Source organism: Rhipicephalus sanguineus, chromosome 4, assembly GCF_013339695.2.
Source record: "Rhipicephalus sanguineus isolate Rsan-2018 chromosome 4, BIME_Rsan_1.4, whole genome shotgun sequence".
In the NCBI taxonomy this organism is placed as follows: Eukaryota; Metazoa; Arthropoda; class Arachnida; order Ixodida; family Ixodidae; genus Rhipicephalus; species Rhipicephalus sanguineus.
The window spans coordinates 44,251,850-44,269,697 of record NC_051179.1 but is presented as its reverse complement, the minus strand read 5'-3'; the positions used below and the strand labels follow the sequence as shown (position 1 = coordinate 44,269,697).

Here is a 17,848-nt window from a genome sequence, read left to right as displayed (position 1 = left end):
CGGGGTAATAGGTTTCTGAAAACCAAAACCCAACAAGGAAGCGAAGAAGAGGAAGGAAATGCTAGACCAGCAGTTAACGGCGCGCAAGAATATAACGAGGACGTAAAGCAAACAGGACATCGCATGTCCCATCTGTTGGCTCTTCGTCCCCGAGTAAAATTTTTGCACTGTTTCCTGTCAGTATGAATCACCAGTCAGCCCAGACCAACACCTTTTTAAAAAACGCTAGAACTTCACGTTTGCATCGGCAGTCCGTAAAATTGGAGGAATAAGAAGCACATGTCGGTCGGCAGTCGGACTACCATAGGAAGGACTCCGCGAATACAGCGCTGAAAAAGGAATGAAGAAGTACGTTGAACCGAAAAAACAAAAGCGAAGCGTAACGCTGTTTTCATTGCTCCCGTTCTTGTGCTTTCCCACTGCTTGAGCAAGTGCGCGGTGTAAGCGTTCGAGAGAACTCAGGAACCCATTCCAAAACATACAAGCAAGGTTCGCTTGCATTGTAGCAGAGATTATGTGGTAATTCTGGTGTTGTCAAGTTTCTATAAGTGAATTAAAGTTCACTTCATGCTGTGGAGCAACGAAATTTTTACAGGTGGACCTGCATACAAGCCGCGTATACCAATATCTTCAATACTTTCGTCGAAGGCTTTGCTTGGATAAAGGCTCCAAAGAATAACGATCACTTGTTGTTGACGAGAAGGTTTAGGAATGTCGTCTCAGTACAGCAGGCACATCTTGCTGCACGATTCATAGATCAATCACCCATTTCCATGTTTCTTTCTTTCCTCTTGCTTCACGTCCAAAGGTCGCGGTAGTCCACTCGACCTACATCTACAGCCGTGAAATAGATGCTTCGCAAACCGGGAAGCTGTGATCTCGCGCCAGAAGCGTTCCCGCCTATAGTTGACACTCTACATTCGCGAAGGTCAGCGAAGACGAATCTGGCGGGGTCGCCTCGGCCAATTTCATCCAGAAACGATCAGAGACGTATACCTCTGAAGGTAACGAAATTGAACAGCAGGCGCTGGGAACGTGCGCCCGCTCACACACAGAATAACGAACATACGTAACTTGCCGAACAGATTAGGACTACTAGTATTCTCTCTCTCACTCTTTCTCTATCTTTACTATTCCCCACATTCGTTGCCATCAGCCTCACTGCTGCAAAGCTCGGTACTACGTACTGGCGAACGAATCGCACACACACGCACCGAGCCCGGCAAACGAAGCACGTTCGTTCCGCATTGCGACGATGATTCATTGTCTTGGGTCGAGAAAGCAAGAAAGATATCGGCAGCCGCTCGGCCACGTGGCGTGTGCCAGCTAAAATCTCGCCTGGCACGAGGTCTCTCTTGCTGGCGCGAATACCCGTTCGTCGCATCCACGGTCAAAGGCCGAAGTTTCATCGAGCCGAGACGAAGACGTATTGAATTAGGAAGCCCCGAAGCGGCCAGGGATTCAACCTACTGCACTGTCAGCCAGCAGCGCCCTGCGGATGTGTACACCTCCCGTATTGCGCTTTCACTCTATTCCTGCACTTAACACCCTATATTCTTTTCGGGCCAAGCCGAACCAAGCCAAGCCAAGCCAAGCCAGCATCGCCGAATGAAACAGGCGGAAGGCGAAGCGTCTTTCACGATTGCTTTTCTTTCTTCTGTGTTTCGTTGGCAGTGCGACGATTACTTTTCCTACAGCCTTGTTCGGGCAGCATGCAGCTGATGAATGGTGTGCGTCCGGCATGCAACGAAACCGACAGCCCTGCTCGCAAAGGAGGCGGCGGCGCGCACCGTAAAGGTCACGGCGCTTGTATGGAAAGCCGTTCGACGCGAGACGGCGCTCGTGTTTGCGCGCGAAGCATAAACGTATGCGAGGAAGCAACCAGGGGGGAACCTCATCTTCGTGGCGTTTTGAATGCGTTGTTGTACCCTCTCATTCGGCAGCTTGCGCACACACACACATTGTTCAATGTGGGCCACCCGGTCTGTTGGCTTAGTGCGGAATGCGTGCGTGGGTGGCGTGCGTGGCCTAATATGCCACGTTGTTTCGTTTGTTGACACGTAATTATGCGCATGCGTGCAATGGCGAGGGAGAAATGGTGCATGTGTGCACGCAGGCAGACTCCAAACTTGCATAGTACTGCAAGTTTTCGTCGACGCCTTCCTCTAAACAAGCAGAGGGCGTTTGTAAACATACATGCTCTGCATTGCGCCGCTTAGGAAAATTGTTGTCAGAGTAGCGATCCTCTACGCAATTTTCGATGGCTTCGTCATCATCATCACCATCATGACAACGCCCACTGCAGGGCCAACACCTGTCTCATGTTTCGCCAATCAACCCGGTCCTCTGCTTGCTGCGTTCACGTCATTTCCGCTAAGTCCTTGATCTCATCCGTCCGCCTAACTTTCCGCCTCCCACTAACGCGCTTGCCTTCTCTTGTAATCCAATCTGTTACTCATAATGATGAGCGGTTATCTTGACTACGCGCTACATGTACTGCCCATCTCCATTTCTTCTTCTTGATTTAGACTAAGATACCCTTAACCACCATTCGTTCCCTGGTCAATTCTGCTCTAATTTTGTCCCTCGAGGATACACCTATCGTTTTCCTTTCCATGGCTCCCTGCGTCGTCCCCAATTTAAGTTGAACCCTCTTCGTAAGCGCCCAGTTTCTGCACCGTAGGTAAGTACCGGTAAGATGCAGCTATTACATACCTTTCTCTTGAGGGATAGTGCTAAAGTACCGTTAGCATCAGTAGCAATAACCGTTGGACAAATAAAGTTTATTCAACTGAACTGCTCGTGTGGTAGCGCCACTGTTTTGTACCCTTCTTAAAGTGCTCGTTCCTGTAGCGGCAAAACGTGTATTCGGGCATTTGCCAACTACAGTCTATAGAGAGGAGTTCTTCGAGCGAGTGGCAACTGGCGTGTCAGAACCGTCCGTCCAGATCAGCGGACATGTTCAGCGATCGCGGACAGTGGTCCTTCGCGGCGCGCCAGTAAGGCGAGTTCCTCTCGGCCCTTCTGCGGCCGCTCATCTTGCCGTAGAGGCACATGGCGTGGCTGTCCCGGCACGCCTCCCACCACGAGGAGTTCGTGTCGGCGGCGTCGAACAGCATGTTCCAGGCCGTCCACGGGACGGGCATCAGCACGTGCCACGGCAGCACGAGCACGTCCCGGCACGGCCGACCCTCGGTGGCCAGCGGCGCCACGCTATCGACGCCGCAGCGCTCCAGGAGTACGTAGTGCAGCAGCGAAGGCCCGAGGGACGTCTTGAGCTTCTCCTGGTGGTGTTCGCTGGCTATGTGCTCCATCGCGTCTCGCAGGAAAGGATGGCCCGCTTTGAAGAACAGGAAGCTGTTGCCCACGGCGTCCCCCTTGCGCTGCATGCGAGAGATTCATTGAAAACACTTTTATTTGGCATGAAGACATTTATGAGCCGAGAGGGAAGGCCGCCTTCTGTTTTTCTCCGCATCAAGGAGGGCCTGGCCAACGAACCATTGCAGAAGGTCAGGCTCATCAATCCGGAGTATGGCCTCGCATTGCTTAAATGTGCAATATTGGCGATTGTGTCTATTATTATGTCAAGTCGGCAAGCCAATATTTCGTTGTATCGGTGCTCCAGCTCTCTGATGTGAGCGAATTGCGGCATTTATTTCGGGGGTACCATAAGTACAAAATAGGGGGAGACGGGAGTCTGTTTGTTTGTTGCTTCCGGAGCGTGCGCTCCTCTAGCCTACTAATGTTCGTGCGGGGTTGGAAAGATACTTCCATCGATGTATTAGTCATTGAGGGTTTGCTTTTGCGGAATATTCGAGACGCACGGTGCCCCCGCATTCTGAGGCGCTGTTCCTCCACTAAACGTTCCTTCTTGACTAGACAACGACGATGATTACCTTAATTGCCATCCCATTTGAAACTTGGCGGCGACAAGAAGCCACGCCGCCTGTTTGTTATAATCAGGTATGACAACACCCATTGCAGCATAGCACTGCCTTTCGATATTATTCTTTGTTCAGTAGAACCTAGAATTAATTAATGAACGGTCACCTACGCCTGCAACGAGTCCGGTGCTATTAATTCCTTTCCTGCTTTATTTTCATCAATATTACATATTGTGTTGCTTATCTTAACCGCTGACCAGTTAGTACTCCCATCCCTTTTGAATCCCAGGGCCTCCAAGAGTTGAACACCTCCTATCGCTCTTGATATTGCCTGACACTGGGGCCAGATTACCCTCCACGGTAAACCGTGCAAGAAGCTTTATGTCCATCTTTACACTACTTGCACGTCCTGTAACCCTACAGGGCTACAGTTTCTCTCTATATCGCAAGCGTAGTAGGAATATCTATACGGGGGTGCGCGGCCTACGTGAAAACTAACAAGGGTCGCTTGTACATTCGCCTAAGACGACTCGAAGGCGAAAGCCATCTTTTTTTTTTTTCCTTCTCAGTCAATGCATTGGTCCTCCCCCTCCCCGCTCCCAAAGCTTTTTGCAACTAACGTGGTTTTGCACTGTCTCCAGGATCGGATGCATTGCAGGCTTTCTGCACTGTCTCCCTGATCGGCCCACATTCGACAGAGAGACGATGTAATATGACGGCGTCATCGTGTGACGTCATGATGTCACAAATTTTGGCGATATGTTACGTCATGATGACGTCATATGGTGACGTCATCACAAGCTGATGATGATATTTTTGCGTCAGTCGCGTTTACACCGACGGTCAAATTTCGAGTTTGATGAGGCATCTATAAGGCTTGCGCCTAATAACTCAGTGCCCAAGCTTGCCCCGCAGCCCGCAGCACATCTCCCCGGATGTCCGCTCACCAGCGCCGTCTGCGAGAGGCAGGAGCGGAACCCGTAGAGCGGCCGCATGACGATGGTGTCCTTGTCGAGGTAGACGCCGCCTCGCTTGTAGAGAAGTGCCAGGCGCAACACGTTTGACAAGACCTCGTTGAATTTGGTGCCGCCTTTGAGGTGGTCCGCCACGCTCCAGGATTCCAGAGGCGTGCCGCGCAGGACATCGGCAACCTGTCGAGCGTATGATGCACACGTGTTAAAAACGAGACACTGTAATCAGTTTCGACTGATTCTTCTGCGAACCTATCGTCGTTCATTTTGCCACCATTAGTTATTAACCCGCCGCGGTGGTTTAGTGGTTACGGCACTCGACTGCTGACCCGAAGGTTGCGGGATCGAATCCCGGCCGCGGCGGGTGCATTTCGATGGAGGCAATAGGCTACAGGCCCGCGTGCTTAGATTTAGGCGCACATTAAAGAACCCCAAAAGGTCGAAATTTCCGGAGCCCTTCACTACGGCATCTCTCATATTCATATTGTGGTTTTGGGACGTAAAACCTCACACATTATTAATAGTTTTTATTGGAACAAGCACCGAGTGGCACTCGTGTTCAAGTACTTCTGGTCGAGCGCTTACTTCCTATTTTCCTGTAAAAAAAATGAGACTGGTAGGAAATCGATGGTTCTGGTTCAGAGTTAAGCTCGCTACGTTAAGCCTCTGGGTCCCTCAGAAACACAACGCAACTGATTTCTTTTTTTTTTTGACTGGTAAAGGATGCGAACCCGCGTCATCGTGTCTACTGGCATGACGCCGCAGGCGATCGTGGAATGACCACGTAAAGGGCGCAAACTGAAACGATGCCGGAGAAGTAAGTGATTCGCTCGTTACAGGGCGTGTCGTGAGGAGTTGGCTTTGCCGGCAGTTAGAAAACACGTCGGTGCGAAATTAGGTTACGGCCACGGATGAAGTCAGAAAGTTTTAAAAAATGTAGGTCATCGCTGCTGCACGAGCAAACTCCATTCCCTCATCACAACACGAGTAACGATACAAAGCTTCTTGGAAGACTTCGAAGCAAACTTCCTTTGTCGGCATCGTAAATAACGACAGCAAGGACTATAGGCGTTGAAACTGCATGCAAGCGCATTCACTCTTTAGCGAATGTTCATGGGCCATGTTCGCAGACGTATTCTAACGGGGGTACTGACAGGAAAATTTTTATTTGTATTTCTTTTTGCGTTCAATTGAAAGGCCAATCCCTCAAGAGCCTGGAGAAGTGTACTGGTAGGTGAGAGTGCACTCTGAAAAATTAATTGCAATATGTTTTTAAAAGCTGCCTTCGGCTCCTGGTGTACCCTGACGTCACGACACGGTATTACGGGCTTCTCGTCACGTGCTCGCTCAAGATGTCGTGACGTTTCCACGGCCGCTCCACTTCGTGGCTCCGTTGGTGACGCACAAGCGGCCATTTTGAATGTTTTGGTACCTCACGTCATGACAACAAGCCAAAATACTGGCGCGTGAAGCCACCAGAATTGATACGAAAGTATGACGTCACGATATTGTCGATGTCAGTAGTGCGCCATGAGAAAATGGACTTTAATGTCAAAATTAAATATCTTCTCAGCCTTTCCCGAGCTTCACACTTGCTCAGAGTCGTCTCCCCGTACAGGATATTTGTATGGCGGAGTAGAGTCACCTTCGAAAATTGGTGTCAGTACCCTTTTATGGCGAAAGCCCCATACGTCTCACGAATGATGCAAAACAGTCACACAACAGTCACGAATGACGTAAAAGTCACAAAGAACGATGTCACACGTCATCATCATGACGTAATATATCGCGGTAGTTCATGACGTCGCCAGGACGTCATCACATGACATCCTCGCATGGTCAGAGGTGGGTCGATTCCGGACGTAGTGCAACGTCGGGTGGGGTAGAGAAAGGTTCAGAGGAAGGGGGAACAATGCCTTGATTTGGGCGAATTTGTCCATCTTTAGAGGGCACTTGAAAAGCGCAAACGACGAAGACGAAAGAAACACACACAACAGGACTGGCGATCTGGGAACAGTGCGATCGCAACAGAACTGGGAACAACGCGATCGAATGGGAACGTCAAGGCAATTTAGTGAGCATAGGCTTTCGCTTAGTGTTCTCCGTAGCGTTGCGTAAAAGGTCTGTGGTTACGAGGACACTGTGCGCCTCGTAATCATCTGATGGTTCGTTCATGTAAAACCTGGGGGCTTATTATCACCCCTAAATCACCGCAGATTTTTTTCTAACGCGTACCTTACCTGCACGTTGCCAAAAGCCACGTTGGGGAGACTGCCCAGCATGCGCTTGAAAGGCCCGTCCAGCCACGAGTCGGTGCCGTTCGCTGCGTCCATCGCGGCGAGCACGTTCACGCTCCAACGGGGGTGATGTTTGGCCACCGACTCGATGGCGCACGAGAAGCGACCGGTGACCTCTAGAGGGTACCCGGTCTCCAGGAAAAATACGCGCGACGCTCGCCCGGTCTCGTCCACGCGTCCTGTGTCTCCTGGATAGACCATGTCAGCTGAAGGGGAGCGAGGGACTTGCGCAGTGTAAACGACAAATCAGTGTTGCGCAAAGCCCGCTCAAGATGGAGTTGATGAATGTTTATAACATTAGGGAGGGTGGAGGATTGACATCATCTTACGCGTAGCACACAAAGAAAACTTCATTCAGATTTCTCTGAAGAAAAGCTTTCCTTGACAGAGCAGTCAGAGATTCGACCGCGGAACCAACGTTTTTCGGGAGGGGGAGGGTGGGGGCGTCGATCTACTACTGGGAGACTGGCAGATAACAGCGTGAGGGTGAATTAATCGACTAAGTCGAAGCATATGGTCATTGGATATGGTGAACCAGTTCTGCCAAAGAAATTTGTATGGAATTCATTTGTCTCTTCATCCTCCAAACGGGAGAGTCCATTTGCACCTCAGCAGCTCAGGCTCACGTATCCCTGAGCAGAAGCTTCACGTATGACAGCATAAAATTGCCATACAATTTCCATGAAACGCAATATTCTGTCTAGTGTCGCATAAGTATCGCTATTTTTGCCAGCGTCAATGGCTGGCTCGTGTAACTCGGGCCAGTAACTATACGCCGTGCCTCTTCGCGGTTCCCACTATTTTGCCAGCACAACTACTGCCAGAGCCAGGGTGAACAGCGACGACCCGGTCAACCAATGACGTCACACGTGACGTTTCTGCAAAGGTCACCTGACCCCGAGCTGCTCAGGTGCAAATAGACTCTCTAGCTACAAACGAGTAAGACTTTTTTTCCTTTGTCATGAACCTTCTGGAATTCCAGAAGAAATAGCTGGCAAGCTTATGTTTTAATAATCGATGGCTGGTAAACGCTTCGAATTGGTCACTTTCCTTTCTGTAACTGAAGTTTCTAATTAGCTGTTCTAAACAATGGTGGGGACATTTCTGCACACCATACGTCGGTATCAACGAAAGCATCTAATTCGTGTCCAAGCAAGCTATTGATGCATACGTGTGAAAGTCAGAAAACATGGTTAACTTCTCTAACGGGTTTTGGGACGTAAAACGTCGACAATTATTATCAACTTCTCTTCGGCGTACACGGTGTCTCAGCAAAGTGACTGCACGCGTGTATTTGAAAAAAAAGAGTAAGAGGGGGAATGGTATGTCGAAAATGGAGGTATATGCGTACGTCATCAAATATTCGCAGAAACTTACTGTCATAACGACCGCCGCCGACGGCGAAGTAGGCGGTAACCACGACAATGACAGCTGCCGCGGTGAGTCTGCAGGAGAATAGAAAGAAATTAGACGACGAGAAGGAAAAATGGGAGGGAAAGACAAACAATCAAAAAGAACGTGGAAGCACAGGAGCTCGCTAGACCGTTCCCATTATTTGAGGTAAGAATAATCTTGACAGTCCTTATCCAGAAAATGAAAACGTATCGAAACCTTTTACAAAGCCAGAGATTAGAACGCACGCATGGTATAAAAACCTAGTGATAGTAATCACGATCATGTTGCCGCGTCTCTTCTTCGCACCAGAGTAACAGAATGAAATGCACATAAAGACGAACGTGGCCTCGCATGCAGGCCATGCATCCGAACATGCGTGTTTCAATGCACCGTTTTCCAATAATTGGTGCTCTCTCTATCGTGGGCCTGTCGGTCGATCGGCCGTTTCTGACATGACAATCTGATCTTTTATCGAGGTCACTTATAATTTCAGGTCGCCACATTTCATTGTTGCTTGGGTATGATTTTCCTGCATAAGACCAGTGACACAAACGTGGGTGTCTATAGAAAGCTCAGCTATGTGAAAACACTCGAGAAGTGTTTGACGTCACGAAAACAAGCAAGCGCTATTGGATGAAGCATTTGCTAAAGTTCTCTCTGTGGAAGGGACAGTGTATGGCTGTGGGCAGAACAGACATCTTTTTCTTAGGTTTTAACCGAATATAGACTAATTTAAGGACGGGCTTCGGTGCCGCCATATTGAGTTTTTAACCCTACCGTTTTGTATCTTGAACAACTGAACGAACGATGCTATACGGTGGACGTAAACATATGGTAACGGTTGGGTGAATGCATTCGACGTTTCCTGACCTTATCAACTGCACGTCACGAGATACAAAAATAGGAAAAACATTCGTTTAACAGCCCAAGATGGCGGCACCCATATGTCTTACGTAAAATCGTCTACAGACAATTTTACGATCGTTTGTCGGTGGGCGTCTATCGAAGACCAGCAGCGCCAATAGCCCACCTTGCCGCGAAATCGTCGGAGCTCATTGGCGCTGGACAGCAGCCGCCGCCGGAAGCTGACCTCGCGACCCGCCTGGTGTGTGACGAAAGTCAGCGGATGATCGACGCTCAGCAGAGGCGTGCCTTCCATGGATGTGCGCACAACGAGAGGTATATGCAAACGATCGGAGGGAGGGCTGTTCTTACGACGGCGACAATGATAATGATGGCGATAATTTCAAACAGTGGCGCATACCCACTACAACTGAGACACTGGCCTACACGCCAATGCTAAAGATCTGGGGGCCCGTTTTTGACATTCTACTAATCTATCTATCTATCTATCTATCTATCTATCTATCTATCTATCTATCTATCTATCTATCTATCTATCTATCTATCTATCTATCTATCTATCTATCTATCTATCTATCTATCTATCTATCTATCTATCTATCTATCTATCTATCTATCTATCTATCTATCTATCTATCTATCTATCTATCTATCTATCTATCTATCTATCTATCTATGACGTTAAGTTACCTTGCGTTATCAGTGACACCTGACCTTAGAATTGCCCGTAAGAGAAATTTTCAGCAAATTGTAATGTCTGACGTATTGTAAGCCGGCTGGCCAATAGCATAGCGAACTTACGAATGGGAAGCTTTTCAATACGGCCCCCGATTCTTTTCTTTCATAATGAGTTATTACCAGGCGGAACTTCACAACAGGTGCTGCAGATTTGATGACGTTGTAACTGATGACGAGCGAACACTGGCGCCAAGCATGCGATAAGGATCGATCGAACGCTGCCGTGGTCATTCGTTCCACCTTACCCGCAGCCCCCAGCAGGAGACGGCTACACCCTGGTCTACAGAATGAGAACAGCATAATAGAGGAAAATGGTAGATGGTAAACCTAGGCCGCAATGACTAAGGGGAGACTGGACGATCTAGGTGTCGCTGCAGTATTAATCATAAGCATGCAAGAGGTCTCTGAGACAGAAAATCAATTGTGAATCCTGACGCTTCCATGGGCACGATTCATCAACTGATTACTCGCGTCTCTTCTTGTTCTCCCTCTCTTTTAATATTGATGGCATGTGGTAGCCTACTCGACCTTCGTCTACGTATAGCCGTGAAACTAGATTCTTTGCAAACCAGGAAGTCATGATCTATTGCCAGAAAGGTGCATCCGTAGTCAGCGCTCTCACTGCTGTAACGGCACATTTGCGAAGGTCAGCGAAGACGAATTCTATGAGACCACTCTGCCAACTTACAATGAAACGACCAGAAACACGCATGCGAAAGGAACGAAATCGATTAACAGGTGCACGAAACGTGCGTGCGCGCACGCCAAATAACGAATGTAGCAAAGGTCGTTATTTCACGGACATAAGGTGAGAGAAGAAGACAAATGTCTCGTGTGTTGTACTTCTTAGCGTTTGTGATGGATTACTACCAACTATCTGAAGTTTATGTCATCCTAACAAAGGTCTATGTGCACGTCGAATAAGTGCTATGATCCTGTCATCTGACGTCATATATAGAGACGAGCGGATGACGGCACCACTTTCGATCCGTACTGTGGCCAGGCAGTGTCACCAGGCATCGTATCTGGTGTACCGATCTCGGTTTCTGGCCTCACCATTCTTCGTACCTTCTTCGTCGTTATTTCTAAACATGCCGTGCCGCAAGGCCTTGGTCACTGGTCACACTGGCTCATTCCCGATATACAGGTTTGCCGAGGGGGCAAAAAACAAGCAAACGTAAAGCAGAACCGATATACTCTCGAACCTTCCATAACGCCACGTTGGTCCTAAGGAAAAACCGCGGCTTTCTAACAAAGAATCGCCTCCTGTTATTGTGTTTCTAATACGGTGCTTCGGGTTGCCGCCCTTGCTGGGCTTCATAACGCTCCCGCCCATGCTTCTGCGGCTCTTTGATACACACGACTGTTCTCGAATTAGACGCCATCACTCTCTTTACTTATAGGTACGTCCCTCCACAGACGTAGGTCTGTCTATACCTTTCGCTGCTATCTAGTTTAGTCGAGACCACTGGACAAGGAACCAAGTGGAAGAAGACGCGCGGTATGCAATTTTCGTGCCTCTCCGTAATCATCGTGTTTGCGCATAGCCTCTGTAGCATAACAGCAACGCGAAACCACTCTTTTACTATATAAGGCGCGTACGTAGTACATACTACGCGTCATCTTCGGGTATAGCGGTTTGCCGAACCTTCCCGGCAGCCATCTCGATGGCTGAGCCTGGTGCGCGACTCCTAATGACAAGAAACGGGAGGTGTTCTACGTCTTATCAGGTGAGAGTGAGACAGAGATTGCTGCGTGAAGAGCCGTATACGATCCGCGAGCGACAATAAACTGTACTAGATGCCAGCGCGTAGCTGCATTCTCATGGTGGACGCGCGGGGAGAGTTGTATACTGCGGTATGATACGTATAACGCTCGCATAAACGACAAATGAATCACCGAATCAACGACCACTTTGCGGTACGCCTCGCAACGGAATTTTTCTCCGTGGCTCGCTCCGCCCGCATAAGTGGTCTACGCGTTCGCTTTGTTCTCTTGGTGTCGACGACGTCTGTAGGCGTGCATAATGTGTGTGATCACGAGGCAGGCGAGCAGGCCGGGCATGCTTGATTGATGTGATTCTTGCGTCGATTGCGACAGGTTTTGCCGCGTACCTCCCCCTGGTGTGTGTGTGGGCACTGCACGCGCGGGTCAGGGTTCTCGCTTACACCGTAAGCCGACGCCTCAGTGAGAGGCGCATCACTTAGGCCTAACTCGGGACCACATTTGCTGCACCCCCTACCGCGAAGCGCCCGAGGATCAAGGTCCCTTCATTTGCGTACCGCGCGCGCGCGCTGCGAAGTGGATCACCGAGGGTATGTGCTTCGTTGTGTAACGAGAGCGGCGTTTACTTGCGTTCTCCCTGGTGTGTACTTACAGAACAAGTGGTGGGTTTTCGGACGCCACCTGGTGCGTTGGGGATCGCGTTGCTCGTTTCTACGCTGTATTGCATGTGTCGTACGCGACTGGGTCAGCGATCGCAAATTGCGTTTATAAATAGAGTTTGCGGAGTTCACTCGCTTGTACGACTGTACAGACCATTAGTAAAAAGCGACTAATCTGGTTATTTACTGGCGGGAGAAAGTAGATTATCGAACTGGGACAGTTCGGGTCGAAAACTGTACCGTCGTTATCATTTTTTTACAGCGAAAGCTGTTATGAGATCATTTCACCGGCCGTTTTTGGCGCCGTAGTTGTCCGCCGCCGCCGCCGCCGCCGGTGTCCGTAACCAGTATCGCTCGAAATAAGAAAAAAAACTAAATAAGAAAAAAATGCCAGGATGGAACGAGGTTCGAACCTGGGTCCTCTGCGTGGGAGCCCAGCATTCAACCTCTGAGCCATGCCGGTGCTTGAAACTGCTTTGCTAAAAGGTCCTATACAGGCTTCATGTCGGGAAGGAACCACATTAGCATATGCAATATAGCGTGGTAGAAGAGTAAAATAAGCACCAAGCGTAGCACAACGCGAATTCTGTAACCAGGCGTCACACAATGCAATTGCGCAACGAGCAGGTTGTTGAATGCTCCAACCCATTACAAAGGACCCTGCCATAATTCTTCATCATCAGGCATAGCATCAACAAAGTGCGCATAATGCCTTACATGGGTTAGCAGGTACCAACGCTCTCCGTAGAATGACAAAAAATGGCAGAGTGCCTGCTGGCCTACTTCTCAAAAATTACAATTATTTATAGCGTAGTGGGTTCCTCGCAAGTGCACTTGGATTGGTTGCCAAGGAAGCCCATAAGCGCATGATAGACTTCCTCTGGGTCTCAGTAAAATTACAATGATTATAGCGTAGTGGGTTCCTCGCAAGTGCACTTGTATTGGTTGCCAAGGAAGCCCATAAGCGTATGATCCATTTCCTCGGGGTCTCAGTAAAGTTCTTCGCTCCCCCCCCCCCCCCCCCCCCCGTCTCTTTCCCACGTCAACGTATGTTATACAGCATGACGGGAGAGGGAAATAGCGACCGGGCGTCACCCAATGCAAATTACATAACTGGTGGGCCGTTTAAAGATTCCAACCCATTACAAAGGGCTGAGCCATAATTCTTCATCGTCATCAGTCGTCGCGTGAACAAACTGCACATAATGCCTTACAGACGTGTAGTTGGTGCCTCACTTCTCCGCAGAATGACGAATAATGGCTTAGTAGGTGCTTCCAAACTTCACAAAAATTGTGATTTATGGCGTAGTGGGTACCTTTCTAGTGTACTTGTATTGTAGCCCCAAGAGAGCTTAACGGGCTCTAGAAAACGCCGCTCTTCCAGCTTTCGCTGTGACTGTGCTGCGGTTTTAGCGCGGGCCTGGCGTTTTTTCTTCTGTGATGTCGCAATAGCTTGTATATTTTATTTTCCTAGCGCCAAGAAAGGCTGCTCATTTGTAAATGAGCACCAATAATGAACAGTTAGCGTTTTCGTGTGTATACTGTGTACCCGCAACTGATTGAATTCAATGCCTCAAGGCCGAATACAGAGACAGCGGAAGGTCAATGGCACCCCGCTTTATTACTATTATTATTATTATTATTATTATTATTATTATTATTATTATTATTATTATTATTATTATTATTATTATTATTATTATTATTATTCGTGAAAGTGCCATTCGCTGAGGATAGCCACGAAGCAAAGTTTTAGAGCGTTTTACAGCATTTCTTGTCGATAAATAAATAAATAAATAAATAAATAAATAAATAAATAAATAAATAAATAAATAAATAAATAACGGCCACCCCGTGCGGTTCTTTGCAGTTTAGGTGAGTTCGATGACTTTTTATGAACCCGGTGAGGCATAAAAAAAAGTTTGTTCGCAAAGATTTGTTCAGACGTTGCAGAACACGGGTTATTAATATTAATCCAAAATACCTCCTTTAATATACGCAAATACCAGCGCCTCCTCTATAAAAAAATAAATAGAGGAGGCGTTGCAAATACACATACACACACCTTTGTGTCGTTTCAAAATGTTGAAACCAACATTAGTGGTGGTCAATTTTTTGGTTATGTACTACATAGACAGAATGTATCGCATTTAAAGTCGGAGGTGACTCAACCTGGCAGTAGTGGTAAAAATTAGCGGTCGTAAAAGTAGCCCAAATTAGGGATTAATAGCCTAAAATTCTTGGCGTGTGAAGTGTAAAACATACACATGCTTCGGACTTTAAATCTGAAATTGCAAATTTGCTCTTATTCTTCCCTTCGTTCACTGATCGACTACAATCGATGACATTCATATCAAACATGTAACGATCATTGAGCAATCATGCACTGTTTTAATTTTTCACTTTACTATTCCGGCAATTTACACTTCAGTGGCCCACTATTGAAGAGCATGACATAGACACACACGGGTCTCCAAATCTCCAGTGTTAAGCTGCAGAAGGTTCTGAGCGAGCATGATAACCAGTCGCACTCGATTTTTCATACGCACATGCACAAATAGCCTCCGACAGCTTTTGTCAAACAAAAAGTTATTGAGCTCTTTTCGGAACTTGAGATGATTCATCACTTTCTTTCCTCTAATCGGAGTCGCGCAAATATTTTCTTCAATTGATTCCTTGCGAGCATCTCAGCGTTTGCAGCACTGACACTCGCCACGGTGGCCTAGTGGTTATGGTGCTCGACTGCTGACCCTAAGGCTGCGGTATCGAATCCTGGCCGGTGGCGGCCGCGTGTCGATGGAGGCGAAATGCCTGAGGCCCGCGTACATAGATTTAGGTGCACGTTAAAGAACACCAGATGGTCAAAGTTTCCGGAGCCATCCACTATACGGAGTCCCTCATAATCATATTGTGGATTTGGGTCATAAAACCCCGACAATTATTGTTGTTAACACTGACACTTCGTGAGATACGATAACGAAAACTATAACTTCGACGAAACGTTCCCACATTAACACCGGGCCAGTGCCACGTAATAAATGGCCGCATGCCTCCACAGTCATTCCGTATGCGGGATGTCGTATAAGAGTTCCCTGCAGTACAGCCACATAGATCGCACGAAATGAGCACGTATTATTGCCTCGATCCTTCTCACGGTCGTTACGATGCAGCCAGTATATATACCACACCACAATCGATACAACTCAACCGATGCGCCCGCATCTGCTCCGTTCATACACCGCGGCAATCAAACGGCAGGTGAACTCTTGCGCAGGGCGAAGGACTGTCCGTATATAAAAACGCCCTCGGTCAGGTGCCTCTCAGAATAGAAGATGCAGGCAGTCTGGGTGCGGATGTGCCGACAGTCAATACACGCTGCGCCACGCGATGAGAAGTTCTTCCTTCTCTGTCGTCGTACTCCGTCGGGAAGTAACAATCTACAAGCACTACAAACGCGTCACTAGTACCGTTGGAACCCAAGTCCAGCGTAATGAAGGAGTTCGACGAAAGTTCGTCTACGTGGTCAGGCATGAGATTATTCGGTTTAGTTACTCACTGGTCACCGAAGAAGTCGTCTAATGGGTCGACATTTCGGAAATGCGATCGGGTTCCTTGTTCACCGAGGAAAACAGTACACATCGTCGTCACCTATAGATATACTCACGCAGTATTAGTCTAGGACCCCGCTGGCCTTAACCAAAATTTCAGCACGTCTCACTGTGAGTGTCCCCGTTTCCAGTGCGCCAAGACAAGAACTTTCCAATTCGTTAGGCATATTTGATAATCGCCCTTTGTCGGAAGAAAAGGTCCTGGAGTGCTGGCCGAGTTCGTCCTCAGCACAGAAGGCGTTGAAAGCGTGCGTTGTCGCGTTTTTTGAGGACAACTGGTCTTAGAGACAGACTTTAAAAATAGTCGTAATCTACTTCCCTTTTACTTTACTTCTTTTTTTCATAGCGTCCTATTTTCTATTCTCTTTCATTCCCCCGTTCCTCAGCGCAGTGTAGCCAGCTGGTCTAGGAACTGGCTAACCTCTCTGTCATTCCGTCTGTTTCTTCATTCCTTCCTTGCTTCAGCATGTCGTGATGCCCGACATTCGTTAGCGAAAGGCGCCGGCGTCCAATGGCAGGTATCACTTTACCAAATAAGAGCGCTGTGCATTCAGCCACTGATTCTGGCACAGTGAACAGTCTTAGAACCTCGGGAATCGCCGAAGTCTGCTCTGTTGAATCATGAAAGAAAGCGCATCTCACGAAACTTTCTTCGAACCACGTCGCGGCCTCGCGAAGTTTTTTTTCTTTTTCCTACACCCATCGCGATCGCCTTGTATATAGCTCCTCTAACGTTTAGCCAGTGTGCGCGCGGGCTAGGCAAAAAGAAAGGCCACTGTACGTTTCTTTCGCTTTGATTAGACTTACATATCCGTACGCAGCAAAGCGCCGCAAATCGAGCGTTGCGAAGAATTCGTCGTGCGCTACAAGAGGGTGCAAAACGCGGGAGCCACGAACGCGGGCTGTGGTGGCTTCATTCGGCTATAATCGGCGCTGGCCGCTTCCTCGAATCCCGAAGCGCCTTATTATACGTACACGTAGTTCTCGATAAAGTATGGTTATTTTGCGAGCGCATCGTGGCTTGTTCGAGCGTTGCTGGCAAAAACAGTCGCCCTGTTAACTTTCTCATTTTCTTTTATTTATCGCCGTACGACCGATCTGTCACGTTCGCGCTATTTCGAGCTACCGCGGTCACGCACTGTTTGCGCCACACGCCCTGTAACTGCAGTGTTGGTCAGCCTCTCCTTAGCCGCATCTGTCTTGCATAGTTCGTATCTCTGCTAACCAATTAAACTATTCCGAAAATACCTAATTGTAACAGGCTCTCCAATCAGACCAGTTAGTCGCTGGAAGCCCGTACGAAGCTAGCTCTAGCGAAATATACATGTATGGGTGCAGGCGTGACCATGGAGAAAGAAAGAAAGAAAGAAAGAAAGAAAGAAAGAAAGAAAAGAAAGAAAGAAAGAAAGAAAGAAAGAAAGAAAGAAAGAAAGAAAGAAAGAAAGAAAGAAAGAAAGAAAGAAAGAAAGAAAGAAAGAAAGAAAGAAAGAAAGCTTGTCAAACGAAAGCAGTTGCACGGTTTGCTGCCTCTTTAGAAATGAATTAGTTTGCGCCGCAAGTGGAAAGGCAGCGCCGCGAAAGAACGTGACTCCCTGCTTTGCCTCGCAGTAAGTGAACTGCGTGGCGGGTACTGTGGAATACAAATGCGCGACGCCGAAGCGAGGCGTCTCTTTTTCAAACCGCGCTGCGGAGATAAATGTGTGTCGA

General features: G+C 48.2%; 2 protein-coding genes across 2 annotated transcripts in view; one reads left to right on the top strand and one right to left on the bottom strand.

The window, feature by feature from the left end:
- LOC119389870 (uncharacterized) overlaps positions 1-17,848 on the top strand; it is a 297,565-nt gene that overhangs the window by 64,144 nt on the left and 215,573 nt on the right. The window lies entirely within an intron of this gene.
- LOC119391167 (lactosylceramide 4-alpha-galactosyltransferase) lies at positions 2,883-7,353 on the bottom strand. The gene is made up of 3 exons (XM_037658842.2): positions 7,096-7,353; positions 4,832-5,035; positions 2,883-3,383 (listed from the first exon to the last, which is right to left on the bottom strand). Exons 1-3 carry the CDS (start codon positions 7,351-7,353, stop codon positions 2,931-2,933), a joined length of 915 nt encoding a protein of 304 aa, XP_037514770.1. The 3' UTR covers positions 2,883-2,930.

Bases quoted from the DNA above. Each gene is read 5' to 3' on its own strand.
- LOC119391167 (XM_037658842.2), bottom strand. From the start codon at position 7,353: ATGGTCTATCCAGGAGACACAGGACGCGTGGACGAGACCGGGCGAGCG. The intron at 5,036-7,095 runs GTAAGGTACGCG...TACGCTCGACAG, and splicing joins TGGCTTTTGGCAACGTGCAG to GTTGCCGATGTCCTGCGCGG. The intron at 3,384-4,831 runs GTGAGCGGACAT...TCTCGCATGCAG, and splicing joins GCCTCTCGCAGACGGCGCTG to CGCAAGGGGGACGCCGTGGG.